At 42.6% G+C, this 15,044-nt stretch overlaps 1 protein-coding gene across 2 annotated transcripts in view; it reads left to right on the top strand.

Annotated features, from left to right (window-relative positions):
* Positions 1-2,713: 2,713 nt before the first annotated feature.
* Positions 2,714-15,044, top strand: part of LOC128420951 (uncharacterized) — a 42,526-nt gene continuing 30,195 nt past the window's right edge. The window contains exons 1-8 of one of the 2 annotated variants that reach the window (XM_053403040.1): positions 2,714-3,006; positions 5,076-5,176; positions 5,258-5,327; positions 6,904-7,034; positions 9,509-9,594; positions 11,568-11,667; positions 13,230-13,273; positions 14,289-14,366. In XM_053403040.1, the coding sequence (XP_053259015.1) occupies positions 2,838-3,006; positions 5,076-5,176; positions 5,258-5,327; positions 6,904-7,034; positions 9,509-9,594; positions 11,568-11,667; positions 13,230-13,273; positions 14,289-14,366 (779 nt within the window). In that variant the 5' untranslated portion in view covers positions 2,714-2,837. The remainder of the gene's footprint in view (positions 3,007-5,075; positions 5,177-5,257; positions 5,328-6,903; positions 7,035-9,508; positions 9,595-11,567; positions 11,668-13,229; positions 13,274-14,288; positions 14,367-15,044) is intronic. The other variant, XM_053403039.1, reaches the window with a different exon arrangement.

Below are 15,044 nucleotides of genomic sequence, written 5' to 3'. Positions count from 1 at the left end.
GAAACTGTTCTTAACCTGAAGCACCACTTTAGCTAATGGGGCCTCCTGCTGCTGCCGCGCCGCCAGAGCCCGCTTTCTGTTCTTAACCTGAAGCACTATTTCTGGGTTAGTGGAGTGTGTAACCTGAAGCATATGTAACCTGAAGCATATGTAACCTGAGGTACATAGTTTTGAAACACCAATCCTTTTGCGAACATGTACTAAACAAAAATAGAATATTAAGTTATCTATGTATTACTATAGACTGCCACCTGCTGTCTTTTTATGGTAGCATTAGAGTTCCTTAGGGTTTGTGTACTGATTGAAAAACAAAAACAAAATGCAAATCTATAGTATGCATCAGAAATGCCCTTTCACTGAGAAAAGCACAAGAAATCCAAATTAATGTTTTTTATAACCAAAAGGCATGTTAATATGGCTGCTGTGCAATGTTATTTTTAACTATGGCTATTCCATCTGAATTTGATTGCGACTAACTCTTCCTAAAGGGACGCGGGTGGCGCTGTGGGTAAAAGCCTCAGCGCCTAGGGCTTGCCGATCAAAAGGTCGGCGGTTCTAATCCCCGCAGCGGGGTGTGCTCCCGCTGCTCGGTCCCGGCGCCTGCCAACCTAGCAGTTCGAAAGCACCCCCGGGTGCAAGTAGATAAATAGGGACCGCTTACTGGCGGGAAGGTAAACGGTGTTTCCGTGTGCTGCGCTGGCTCGCCAGATGCAGCTTTGTCATGCTGGCCATGTGACCCAGAAGTGTCTCTGGACAGCGCTGGCCCCTGGCCTCTTGAGTGAGATGGGCGCACAACCCCAGAGTCTGTCAAGACTGGCCCGTACGGGCAGGGGTACCTTTACCTTTAACTCTTCCTAAAGTACGGAAGTGAGTTGCATCATGCAAAACCAGCCTCTACTTATAAACTTTGTGGAGACTGATAGTTGGCACATTGTATGGTAAACTAAAAATACCGGTAGTATTGCTTAAATTGATTCCTGCTCTTTTTATACCTGTATCATTATTGTCAAGATTTGGCCACTGTTAATGGTGGTGCAACACAGCCTCCTGCTGGTCGGAGTATAATCCTAAAGAATTTTTAAGTTAAGTATCTCACAATGGCCAAAGTTTTCTGATGGTGCTTTCAATTAAGGTTGTTAAAATATTGCAAATGTGTATGTATGTTTGAACTTGTTGGATTTTTACCAGAAAAGGTTTAAAAAATACTTGGCACACCAACTTTTCATGTTGACCCAAAGTATGGTGTTTCTTCCCCAACTATTAATAAGTGTGGTTTTAAGCACAATTTAGTCAGAGACAAGTAAAGTGATACCTTGGGTTACATACGCTTCAGGTTACAGACTTGGCTAACCCAGAATTATTACCTCGGGTTAAGAACTTTGCTTCAGGATGAGGACAGAAATTGCGTGGTGACGGCACAGCGGCAGGCCCCATTAGCTAAAGTGGTGCTTCAGGTTAAGAACAGTTTCAGGTTAAGAACGGACCTCCAGAACGAATTAAGTACTTAACCCGAGGTACCACTGTAAAATGTAGAAACAGGGAAGAAGTGCTCTTTGCACATGCTATGGATGATAACGTTCAAGCCTATCTTCTGTTTTTAAAATTTGTTTTTATTGAGCACAGAATTCTGACAGATCTTTTTGTCTGAGAATTGAAAAACGGGGGGCAGTGACTGGAACCCTAAATAAAAACTCCCAAAATGTGTGTCATGTCGCTTTTTCTCTCAGGTGGAACTTTTGCTTCCTTTGACCTACTGTATAGCAATTTTAATTTCTTTTCATTATCTGTTATATTCTGCTCCTTTAGCTAGTGAGACAACCCTCCCAGGAAGCAGATGCTGAGGAAGCAGCAGGGTAGTTTAAGATAAGAGTGTATGGACCCTGTGGTTTGCGGTCCCTAAGCTAGCTTGCTGCCTTTAGGTGCAAAGGAGGATCCTGTCTCCAGACCAGTGTGAATTCAATATTCTGCTGCTGGTCCATTCAGCTTCTGTATATGAAACAGGATAGGGCATCCGATCTTTTGTTTCTGGCAGCAAAATGTATTGGGGGAAATGACAACCATGTAAGTCTCATATTGGAAAGGGTGTTTCATCACTGGTACACCTTTCCTTCTATATTTAATTTATTTAACTCAACCAGCAGCAAAGGTATGCATTTGGGGAGGGAAGTCAGTGGAGGAGCACATGTCTTCCATGTGGCTGGTCTTGGGTTCGAGTCTCAGAATATTCGTTAGGTGGAAGCTGTTGAGGTCCTTGACTGCTGTTGTGGACAATATCGGTCTAAATGACCTGGTAAAAGGCAGCTTCTGATGTAAGCAGCAAACACTCCGAAAGGCTTTGGCTCCTCTTGGCCAAATGAACAGTTGTTAAATCCTGGTCAGGGTCAAAGGATCGCTGCCTCTTTTTGCCTAAGAGCTCTTGCACCTTCATGAGCTGCCTGACGCCTTTGTTTCTTAAGATTCTTGGATTTTTAACAACTCCAGGAAGTTAGCATTTCCAAAAAGATGCTGCAGCTTCCACGGTCGGAAACTTTAAAAAAATAAGTACAGAAACTCTACAAGGGGAAAAACGACAACCGCAACTCTGGAGAGGGAATGGCGGCGGGCGGCTTCACCAGCCGGATTTCTGCCTGCCACCCACAGGCGGAGGAGAACGGCGGAGGCCGCCTTGAAGAAACGGGAAAGCTGCGGGGACGCGGCGGCGGCTGCAGAGCCGAGGGCGCCAGAGTCCGGGCGAGGATCCCGGGCGCTGACTGGCGGCGCCCGGCGGCCCTCCTTCTCCGCGCCACTTCCTCGGCCGAGCCCGCCCAGGCCTCGCCTCTCGCCCAGGAAGAAGCACCATGAGCGGCGCCGCGCTGCTGCTGAGGCTCCCGGCGGCCGCCGCCGCCCCGCGCCTCTCGCGGTGGACCAGCAGCCGCCGCTGCTGGAGCAGCGAGCCGTGCGCCCCTCAGGCGAGCCCGGTGCGGATCGGCTGCGCCTCGGGCTTCTGGGGAGACACGGCGGCCTCAGGTATTACGCAGGGAGCCGCGGCCTTGCGCGCCTGCACCGGGCGGCAGCTCCTCCTGCTGGTTGCCCGCCGGGAAACCCCTCGGACGTGGAGGCGGGAAAAAGAAAAACACCCTCCGCGCTTTCCTCGGGTATCTGCTCCGCTCCACTCGCGGAGTTCCCTTCTGAGCCGATCGCGCTGTTCGGCTGCACTCCTTTTGCCACGCTTATCTGGGAGTATGGGCACCGTTGAATGCAATGGCGCGAGATGCTTTGCATGCCCAAACCGGCGTGCACAGATTCACGATCTCCGTTATTAAGTTCCTCACTCGCTTCTCGCCCCGTTAGCCTTCGCTGCAGTTTTTGCGCGCTTCCTCGCAGACTGTCTCGCCCGGCTTGCTGTCCCTGATCATGCCGTCTGAACATACCTTTGCACTCACTTGCCCTAACAGTGTTCAGTTGCTTGGGTTTAGGTTCCGCACAGGCTCACACCGTTCCTTCTTGGCTTGATTCATTTGGAAGTTTGGGGGTGAAATCGGGCCAAAAGATAAAACAGCAGATGGCGCTGAAGTTGCTGCAAGCTTGCGTTGTTTGTTTACTCGCTGCAACCTCTCAGATTACATGCAACGATGCAATGGAACCTCAGGACTAAGGAGCATCTGTTTTAGTGGGATTTACAGGTCAGCGTGCATGGGACTGCAGCCTTGGGAGTACCCAAAACTTCTGATCGCCTAGCTACTGTGTAAACACAGTTTGGCGTGATGAAAATGATGTAAAAGGAGTACATATAGTTTCGTCTGTAAATGCATGCTGTGAACATGACTCTGAGGCTGCAGTCCTAAACACTTGGGAGTAAATCCTGTAAAAAAGGTTTAAAAAAAGGTAAAGGACCTCTGGACAGTTAAGTCCAGTCAAAGGCGACTATGGGGTTGTAACGCTCATCTTGCTTTTAGGCCGAGGAAGCCAGTGTTTGTCCACAGACAGCTTTCCGGGTCATGTGGTCAACATGACTAAACTGCTTCTGGTGCAACAGAACACCATGATGGAATAGAAAAGGAATAAAAAGCGGTACTTATTTATCTACAGTACTTGCACTGCCATGCTTTTGAACTGCTAGGTTGGCAGAAGCTGGGACACAGCAACGGGAGCTCACCCTGTCGCAGGGATTCAAACTGTCAACCTTCTGATTGGCAATCTCAAGAGGCTCAGTGGAACTTAACTTCTCAGTAACTGTGCGAAGGGTTTGGTTTTCAATGTGACTGGAGAGCGGGACTAGGGAGGAGCTATTCTGGATAAATGAGTCCAAAGTGAAAAGGCATAGTCCAATATAATAAATGTCATGTGGGAACTGATTTGGAGAGCTGCAACATATGTATCTACGAATGGTGTACTATTAAAATAATTTCCATATGGCATTCCTCAGTTTTGACAACCAACTTAGTGGTCACCTTTTACTTACTGTAGACAGCTTTTAGTTAGAACATTATTACTCTCAGTATTTGACACCTAAACTTCCTTTTAGTTGATCTTAGCTTTTTACCCATTTCACTTCCTTTGATATTTTGCCACAACAATTTTATACCTTTCTCTGTGACCGTATAGTGTGATCCTAAACTTTTTAATGTAAAAAGGATTTCTCACTTCTGGGCATTATGCATAGGTACTTGCCCTGTAAGACACTTTTATTACAGAGTAATCTCAGCTTAATTCCCTCAGATTTAATGTGAATAAAAATGCATAGGGCTGGGTTATAAACTAGTTTCAGTTCACCATTCCAATGTAAATGTCCACCGAAATGTCCCTTTTGAGCCAAAATCTGTTGTTAGTGTAATATGCTATCATAGCCGTCCTTGGAATTAAAGGCCAAATTTTACAGGTTAGTCATGAACTGTGGTCTTAGGATTTGACTTTAAGAAATTAGCCATTGCATATATGTAGCACATTGGCCTTGAATTATATTTTAAAGAATTATTATTAACCCATAGGTCTGTTTGCTTCAAAGCCCATATTCCTGAACTGTTTTGCATTAGATGTTTTTGCAATGTGAGTGTGCGTGTGCTCTTACTAAAGACAGTTCTATTTCTTTGTATTAGTTCCTCAGCTACTCTATGGAGGGAAACTGGATTTCCTGGTTTTTGATTACCTTTCTGAAATTACAATGTCTCTACTAGCTACTGCCAAAGCTAGATCTCCAGTGAGTAATTCTTCTGAAGCAAAAATTAAAAAAAATTTCTCCTAATAAAAACATTCGCAATTTAATTTTCATTTCTTTTAGGATTTAGGATATACTCCTGATTTTGTATTAACTGCTATGGCTCCATATATAAAGGACATACATAGGAAAGGTATGATTTTGTATTTTATATTGCTGTAATAATTTTAAATTATTTGCAATGTGTGTGTGGGAAGGGAGAGGGTACTTGACCCATGTGCTTGTTTTAAACCTTCGCTTGCAAAACCTTGATTGATTAGAACTGAGCCAAATTCTCCTCCAGTTTACAAAAACTACAGTGGTGCCCCGCAAGACGAAATTAATTCGTTCTGCGAGTTTTTTCGTCTTTCGGTTTTTTCGTCTTGCAAAGCACGGTTTCAGACGAAGTTTTTGAAAAGCTTCAAAAATCACCAAAGTCTTCAAAAACCTCAAAAAAGGCTACCACATCGCGTGCTATGAGTTGCTCCTCGAAGTTACAGTTTTGTAACGGTTTTAAGAAAAAGGAAACAAACTTGCAAGACGTTTTCGTTCCGTCTTGCGAAGCAAGCCCATAGGGAAATGCGTCTTGTGAAGCAACTCAGAAAACGAAAAATTCTTTCGCCTAGCGAGTTTTTCGTGTTGCGAGGCATTCGTCTTGCGAGGTACCACTGTGCTTGTCTGCTCACCCTGGAGCAATTCCTTACTGACTCCCAAGTGACTGCTTAGAGGTCTGTTTTAGTCCAGTCAAAGGTATGTGTCAGCGCTGCCCAAGGTCCCAGCTCACACAAGACCAACGCTGCTTCTTTCTTTAGTATAAAAGTCTTTATTGAAGTTCAGTTTCACTTCTACACGCGCAGCGTTCAACGCTACGTCTGTAACCTTAGACCGCCGAAGCTCCATCTGAATCTCCTCCCCCTTGACACCAGTTTAAGATTCTAGCCTTACTCCACCTCTTCCTCTGTTCCTTCCTTCTCTGGGTCCGCCTGCTAGTCGGAGTCTCAGCCTTCCTAGACTCCTCTGACGCTGAGTCCCCTGACTCTTCCCCCTCCCTCCTTCGGGCTTTTGGACCTGGCTCCCAATCCAGGTCTTCTGCTGCCCCGCGCTCCTGCACATTTGAACTTGGCGCGCGTGCGCAGCCTCCCACTTTCCTTCTGACCGTTACACTTGTGTCACTGCTCCCTCTTTCGGGGAGGCTAGCTGGACCTGGCCTTCCCTCCGTTTCCCCACCTTCCAATGGGGGCGTGGTTATCCCTGACTCATCTTCTCTCCCCGCTGGAGGAGAGGCTGGTCCTGACTCATGTGACTCTTCCCCCCCACTGTGCTCTGATGGGGGAACTGGTCCTGATCCTCCACTGCTCCCTTGGGAGTCCCCGCTGGCCCCTTGTTTCTGGAGCGTCCCCCCTGGGACCCCCCTTGCCCTTACCATAGGCGCCCCCTTCTGGGAATCTTCTGATTCGCTGGAGAAGCTCATGGAATCTCTCGGGTCACTGTCATATTCCCCTACGCTACCCTCGGATTCCTCTTCTCCGCTCTCTATTTGCTCTCTCCCCTGTGCTTCTGCTCCTGAGCCTCTGACAGTATGTATAAGAGCAGCCAGCTGTAATTTGTAGCTAACTTTTAGTAATCATCTGAGCAGAAACAAACAACAGAGAAATCAATTTATATGTTGCGTACATACATGAGCAGTGTATATACATTGTTCATAATCCTAATTTTTTTGCCTTGCTTAGGTGTTCGTGTGGTCAGCAATGCTGGTGGAATGAATCCACTTGTCTGTGCTTCTGCACTCCAAGAAGTGGCCAGAAAAGCTGGTGTCGACTTGAAGATTGCTGCTATTACTGGTGATGATTTAATGGGAGAGGTATTTGGATATTTTATTTCCTTAAAAAATTTATTAGGAAGTTTGGTACTTTTTGTACAGTTTTAAAAACCGCATATATGTTTGTCGTAGAAGCCAGAAGTCTGGTCAGATCCTTAGTGTGTCCATTAAACAAATGTCACCAACATTACACAAATACAGTAGATAATCCATGGAGTTAGGATACAGTGAGGTCTCCTTTGTCCTTATTCTTCCTCCCCACCTGTCAGGCCTTGGGGAATCAGATCCCTCTCCAGTGGCAGCAAAGAAGCAGATAAAAGAAGAGTTCTTACCAATTAGTTTATTCAGTAATCACAGCAAGAGACAAAGGAATGTGGTCTCTTTCTAGAAATGGCATTGCTCCAAGTAAAGTCCCATCTCCTCCGTCTCTACCATTCTACATCACCCCTACGTCGGCTAATCTGAGCTTTCTGCCGGTGAGCTTTCTGTTCTATTAGCCTCAATGCCTGCCTAGTCTTAGGAGAGGGGAGGTCAGGAATGCTTTCCAAAGACACTGTCAGCTGTCTCTCCCTTGGTGTTTCCTCTTCCTGCTGTTCCTCTTCCAGTGTCTCCCAGCTTCTCCCCTCTGCAGCCTCTGAACTATGCCCTTCTGCAAACCACTGTTCTAAATCTATGCTGTCCTGTCCCCGGGGAGGTTCAGGAGAAGGAAGGGCGGTCCCCACCATTCCTCCTCAGTCCAGTCCCTGACACCACCAGTGTTCAAAACTCCCATTGTGTTTCTAGGTGCATTTTGTGACAAGAGAATTTCATTAGCTCAAGCAGTTTCTGAGCTCTGGGCTCAATACTGTGCCTAAGATTTCAGATTAAAAGAGCAGAGTGGAAGGAAAGGAGGACCTTTTTCTGCCTCCCCTCTTCCAGCTACTCTCTGAAGACTGGAGAAGAGACCCTCTTAAGAATATTAGAGGGGTGGGCAGGGGAAGGACTAGACCATGGGGAAAATGAACATAATATTTTAGTCAAAATAGATAAAAAAAATAAAAAAATTGTCTAGTAGCACCAAAGACCAACTAAGTTTGTTCTTGGTATAAGCTTTTGTGTGCATGCACACTTCTTCAGAGGCTTTTACCAAGAACAAACTTAGTTGGTCTCTAAGGTGCTACTGGACAATTTATATATATATATTTCAACTGTGTCAGACCAACATGGCTACCTACCTGAATCTATAATATTTTAGCTGCAGTTCATTCATTTTCATCTTTGTATTCTTGTTATAAAAAAGCACGCCTAGACATTCTGTTGTTGCACCCATAACCTAGGTTTAAGGGACCATTTAGCTTCTAGTTTTCATATCTCAGTTTCTAACACTGCTCCCCACACCCTGTTTTCTGGCGTCCCTGTTGAGATGAACAAAAGTTATTGGTAGCCTGTTGACTACTACCTCACTACCCCACAGTTATTATGATACAAATTTTTCATGGGCTATGCTAGCATGTAATAATTTTACTATTTGATAAAGTGATGGCTGCTATTTATGGAAAAAAAATCCTTGGGCTAATATTGATAAACTGCATAACAATGTGAATATTCAAAACAATAGCTCATATTCATTAAAATCATGGGAATCTTGCCAGTACAGTGGTACCTTGGGTTACATACGCTTCAGGTTACATACGCTTAAGGTTACAGACTCCGCTAACCCAGAAATAGTACCTCAGGTTAAGAACTTTGCTTCAGGCTGAAAACAGAAATCGTGCTCTGGCGGCGCAGCGGCAGCAGGAGGCCCCATTAGCTAAAGTGGTGCTTCAGGTTAAGAACAGTTTCAGGTTAAGAACAGACATCCTGAACGAATTAAGTTCTTAACCCGAGGTACCACTGTAGTTCTGTTTTGATAAACACTGTACTGTACTCATTTCACAACCCTAAGCAAACATATATATTTGTTAATTATTTCCTATCAGATATTTTTGGATAAGGATAAGAGAACCTTACACAATGATGTGATCTGTTAGCACTTACTTGCAAGCAAGATCAAGCGAAAATAATGGGGCTTGCTTTCAGCCACAGGTTCCTGGTATAAAAGCAGTGGGTGGCGTTCAGATGTCAGAATTCTAGTCTTCTAAATGTTCTTGAGTGCTTCCCCTCCCCCAGGCTCTGCAGTGCTGGTTTGCAGAGATTGTTCAAACCATTGTTTGTTAATTTGGTCATCATGGCAAATTATTGTTTGAGAAAATCAGGAAGTCTTTAATTAAGTTTTGAAAGAAAACGAGGAGAGGGGAAGCTCTTGACCCTGTTATTTGTTTCCAATTCCCCAAATCATTTAGCCACAATTTCTTGATTAAATGTTGAACACTTCTGAAAACAAACCTATTTAGTATCCCCTAACTTAATTTACCTCTTGCAATTGATTAATTTTATCTAGAATTATAACAGAAACATTACTTATTTTTCCGTCCTAGAAATGAGAATTGTAATGTAAATATTTTCATATCACATACTTAAGTTTGGGTATTTTACAGTTAAACAGCATCAAAGAATATGCCTCAAAAGAGGAGAATGGGAAGCCGTTTCCAGAAAACATTCACAGCATGAATGTATATCTTGGGTAAGATCTTTAAGAAATTCATCTTGTTAAAAAAAATATTTTTTAAAAAAATATATATTTATTGAAATTTTACATAAAACAAACAGAGATACAAAAGATAAAAGATAAAAAACAAAAAACATAGGAACAAAGAGAGAAAAAAAGAAAAATCATACGTTCCATATCTTAATTCCATTCACATAGTTCTCGGACTTCCTCACACCTCCCTTTTTTGTATTCCCAATCCACAATTCTCTTCAGCAAATTCTTCCCCTCTTTCATTTATCTTAACTTCATGATACAAGATAATCTAAATTTTATAATTTCTTCCATTGTTGATTCACTTAAACATTATTCCTCATAGCTTTGTTACCAAATACCACTTAAATTCAATCCAACATCATTTTAACATTCATTAATTTTACAATATTTCTGCAAGTAGTCTTTAAATTTCTTCCAATCTTCTTCCACCAACTCTTCTCTTTTTAACAAAGAGTTGTTAAAAAAAATATTATACGGGGAGCTGCTTTTTAGAGCACGACAATAGCAGTAGCAGTCTGGGGGCTGGGGGCAGCATTGATCACCTACCTTATGAACACCTGAGTATCACTGCTAGTTCCTGAGAAGGGAGGGGTGAGGCATGGTATGAGTACAGCAGCACAAGTGTTGGATTGGTTCTTCCACCATGCCTTGTTCTCCACACCTCGCCCCTCCCACCTCTAGTGTCAATTTGCAGGGACAGGAAGTGTGATGCCTTAGCTCAGGCATAGGCAAACTCGGCCCTTCAGATGTTTTGAGACTACAACTCTCATCATCCCTGACCACTGGTCCTGTTAGCTAGGGATGATGGGAGTTGTAGTCCCAAAACATCTGGAGGGCAGAGGTTGCCTATGTCTGCCTTAGCTGAAGAGTTATGGCTTCTTTCTATAGTACATTCGTACCTTCGATCCCGAACACCTTGCGAATCAAACGTTTTGGCTCCTGAAAGTCGCAACCCGGAAGTGAGTATCCTTTATTATATACAGTCATACCTTGGGTCCCAATTGCCTTGTGAGTTGAACGTTTCAGCTCCCGAACGCTGAGTATTCTGGTTTGCGAATGTTCTTTGGAACCTGAACGTCCAACATGGCTTCCGATTAGCTGAGGGAGCTTCCTGCAGCCAATCAGAAACCGCGCCTTGATTTCCAAACATTTTGGAAGTCAAACGGACTTGCGGAATGGATTCCGTTCAACTTCCGAGGTACCACTGTAGTTTGAGAAAGGCATTTTAGATATGTGCATACTGTTGTACAACATAGCCTATTGGGAAGGAAGTTATATGCCTGAGCTTGGGGTTTCCTGTGGGAATGAAGGGGATTCGCCCCACCTGTATCTCATCCCTGGAATGCTTCATCACATGGCCTAATGTTAGCTACTAATGATAGTGGAAACATTGCCTGTGACAGATCTATTCCTGGAGAGTTTTCTTCAGGTATAGCAGAGGATTCTGCAGTAGAAATAGCCACCCTGCTGGTGGAGCTCCTCTCCTGTCCAAACCATTTTCAACCTTTAGATTGAGGGGTTAGGATTGCATTCTTAAGGTTCAAAGTTAGACAGCAGTATTTTATCAACCCAGCCAAACCTATCCTAACCTTTTAAGGCATTTTTGTATCATTTTATTTTTTTACAGACAGGAATCTGAACCTGAGAGGTGGTGGCTTGTGTAAGGCTGCCTACTGAGTGTGTGCCTGGGGCATTATAAACTCTGGGGCACAAGATCCCTCGTTCATCATGTTGTTGCTCTCTGCCCAGTAATATTTTGTTGTGTATAATATTGAGAATATAATCAATGAATCTGGCTGCAAGCTCTTTTCTCTCACAAGCTCAATTGAATTGTTCATTCATGAACTGTGTGCTGGATTTAATTTTAAATCTTTAAGATCGAATGTTCAATTATTTTGAAAGGTGAATGAGTAAATATTCTGTTTTAATGATCAATACTTCTGTTTCTTCAGTGCAAGGCCAATAAGCAGAGCTCTTGACTTAGGAGCAGACATTGTGGTGACAGGAAGATGTGTTGACAGTAGCCTTGTATTGGGACCACTAATTCATTCTGTAAGTGTGAATCAATGCTTCCAAAACAGTTTCTTCCTTTAAGAGTCATCTGTATGAATATTGAACAGGTTTCCAGTTTTTGTTATTTTAATTACAGGCCCTTGAAGTAAAGTTCAAATGTATTTTCATTAGTTTTGTTTATTTCAGAAGCATCCAACTTGATGCAATATGCTTATTTAGAAACTAGTTAGACAGTGATCAAGAGATCAAGAACTAATTTAGCTTTGCAACCCCCTCCCTGTCTTTTTCAAACTCTTGTTTTCATGAATGGATGAAATCTGTATATTTCTCTCTAAAACCTAGGTTGGGGGTTCTAGTAGTTCATTGTAGTTCTAAAAGAACTATGGAGACAAGCAAATCCTCATATTAGCAAGCCAACCTAGTTACTTTTTAGGAAAAAAATGTCATCCATGTTAATGAACTCCCTCTGATAAATCTACCATTATTTAACTACCTTTCTCTCATTTGTAGTTTTTACAGAACAAAAATATTTACAACATGAAAATGATTTTGCTTGCCACAAGGTGGCACAAAAGGTCAACTTTAAACATGTAACCTTTTTTTCATGGGTTAGCAATTTTTATCTAAATGTCTGGTTAGGCTGAAACAAATTCCTGCAAGTATGTAGAGCTGAGCTGCTGCACAGCATCTTTAACATAATTGGTGTATAAAAAGTCAGAGACCTCAGTTTTTTATTTTGTTTGTAAATCATGTCCTTTGCATCGAAAGCCGTGACTCCAGAGGTTTTGCTATTCATGCTGCAGATCCTTATCTATACAAGTTTGATATTTACCAAATGAATTTTGAAAGCCGGCTACATTGTGTCCTGGTTTGCAGATATTGAGAATACTCCTCTTTATATCTGTAAAATGCTCTTCCATTGTTTATTGATGTCTATTTAATTTTCAGGGCACAATTCAGTTCACTACAGGCTCTTTCCCTTGCCATGCATCCATGCAAGTTATCTGCCCCAAGGGGAAGGATAGAACGTGTACCTAGGCATCACGTAGTCCTCACCCAATGGCCTTCTTTTCCTGATAGCGTATTTGTGTGTGCATACAAGCAGTGGGGAAATTGGGCTCAACCTACCTCTAGGGTAGGTTGTGATGAACTGTTCTTTGCATTTTAATATTCAGTGCACCACTTAAATGTACTTCACGTAACACTTTAAATGGGACACGGGTGGCGCTGTGGTCTAAACCACAGAGCCTAGGGCTTGCCGATCAGAAGGTCAGTGGTTCGAATCCCTGCAACGGGGTGAGCTCCCATTGTTCAATCCCAGCTCCTGCCCACCTAGCAGTTCGAAAGCACATCAAAGTGCAAGTAGATAAATAGGTACCACTCTGGTGGGAAGGTAAACGGTGTTTCCATGCACTGCTCTGGTTCACCAGAAGTGGCATAGTCATGCTGGCCACATGACTCGGAAGCTGTCTGCGGACAAACGCCGGCTCCCTCGGCCTATAGAGTGAGATGAGCGTGCAACCCCAGAGTCATCCGTGACTGGACTTAACGGTCAGGGGTCCTTTACCTTTAACACTTTAAACCTTTTATTTCTTTTATAGTTTGGCTGGAAGAGAGATGAATTCGGCCTTTTAGCATCTGGAAGGTAAACGATTTGACTTTAAAAAATGATAAATGCTGTTAAAATGTAATGCTGTGTGAACATCAGTTATGTTCTGCTTAATTCTAATAGAAACATTACTTTGAAAAACATGAATGCAATGTTTGCTTTCACATTTAATTATGAATATATCAAATTATTTTGAGTTCCAATGTAGAAGTGTCATGGTTTCAGGAAGCATATCTGGATCCAATGAAGTTGATGCAGGCTTCTGCATAGAAATCCCTTGCTAAATTGGAAATTATGTACTGTACAAAGAAAGTATGTTGCATGCATAGTTTTTGGTGCTGGATCTGCTGTATTTGTGGTTCTTGACAGTGGAGTAGGAACTCTGGATTAATAGACTGTAACATTTGCGAGCTTCCGCAGTGCTAAATTTATCTTTGGACTCTGTGTGTGTCACGACTAGATTTTGCTTTCCTCTTTCACTCTTTTCGTATTGAGGGAGAAAGAGAAGAGGGGGGTTGAAGGACTATCACCCATCCAAAAAAGGCAATTGATGCAATTAGGCCTTTTAGTAATTAGCATCAACTATCTCTTCAGAGCTATATGAATACTGATGTCACTAAGATTCACTGATTTCATTTGGACTTACTAGGAAAATGGCCTTAGGTCAAAGTCTCTGAAGTTAATGAACCAGAATTATAACTTAGCTGCTGATATTCCATAGTCGATTTAAGCAGGAGGACTAATTACATAGTAGTAATGTGTTCCCTGACTATCAAACAGATGGAAGAGGCCAAAGAAGCACTTTGTTCCAAGATACGCTAAAGATTATAGAAACTGCCAGTGGATCCATTAAGTTTTGAAACTTCTATTATGTGGGATCCCTTAAGGTCAATTTGACCATTATAGATGCATCTAACCATGCGTCATATGAACAGGATATTTTTAGGTTAGCTTTCTTTGCCTTCTGAAAGATTAAAGTTGAATCTGCATGACTGTAAACTAAAGTTTCTGCCATTGAACTAAAATGTATATTACGACTCTCGGTTTTCAGTCTTGCAGGCCATCTGATTGAATGCGGTGCTCAATGTACAGGCGGAATATTTACTGATTGGCATAAGGTACCAGACTGGTATGTTGATTCTATTTTGATTGTTTGATTTGATTTATGTGGTGAAAATGAAACAGGGACATCTTAAGAGGATTTATCGCTTTTATTTATGCTTATTTTGTCAGTTTTTTCTCTCAAACTTTTTAGGACAATATGTATCAATATTAGGACAATATGTATCAATATTAGGACAATGTGTATCAGTATATGTGGACAGTCTAAATTATTTTATCAAATTTATTTTATAAAATTTATATACAGCTTGCGTGTAAAAACAAAACACCAAACCCTTAAAATATATGAATCCCATTTTAGAAATTGCTATGCCCCTTTGCTTTTCTCTGTGTTTTTGGAGGCCTAGCCAGGCCAGGCTTAAACATCTGAATGCAATTTTACCTTAATTTCAGCCGTTTTAATTATACTGTGCATTCTTTGCCTCACTATAACCTAGTTAGCTGCAACCTACCACAGATTCTTTTTTCTTTTTTCCCATAGACATCTTTATTGGTTTTTCAGTTACCGTATTTTTCGCTCTATAACACGCACCCGACCATAACACGCACGTAGTTTTTAGAGAAGGAAAATCCGTAGGCATGCCACCCGTAGGCATTCCCTCCATAACACGCACAGACATTTCCCCTTACTTTCTAGGAGGAAAAAAGTGAGTGTTATGGTGCAAAAAATACAGTAGTTTATAGC

Source organism: Podarcis raffonei, chromosome 9 (genome assembly GCF_027172205.1).
Source record: "Podarcis raffonei isolate rPodRaf1 chromosome 9, rPodRaf1.pri, whole genome shotgun sequence".
Lineage (NCBI taxonomy): Eukaryota > Metazoa > Chordata > Lepidosauria > Squamata > Lacertidae > Podarcis > Podarcis raffonei.
Note: the sequence above shows the minus strand (reverse complement) of the source record. Positions and strands in the feature narration are given on the sequence as shown.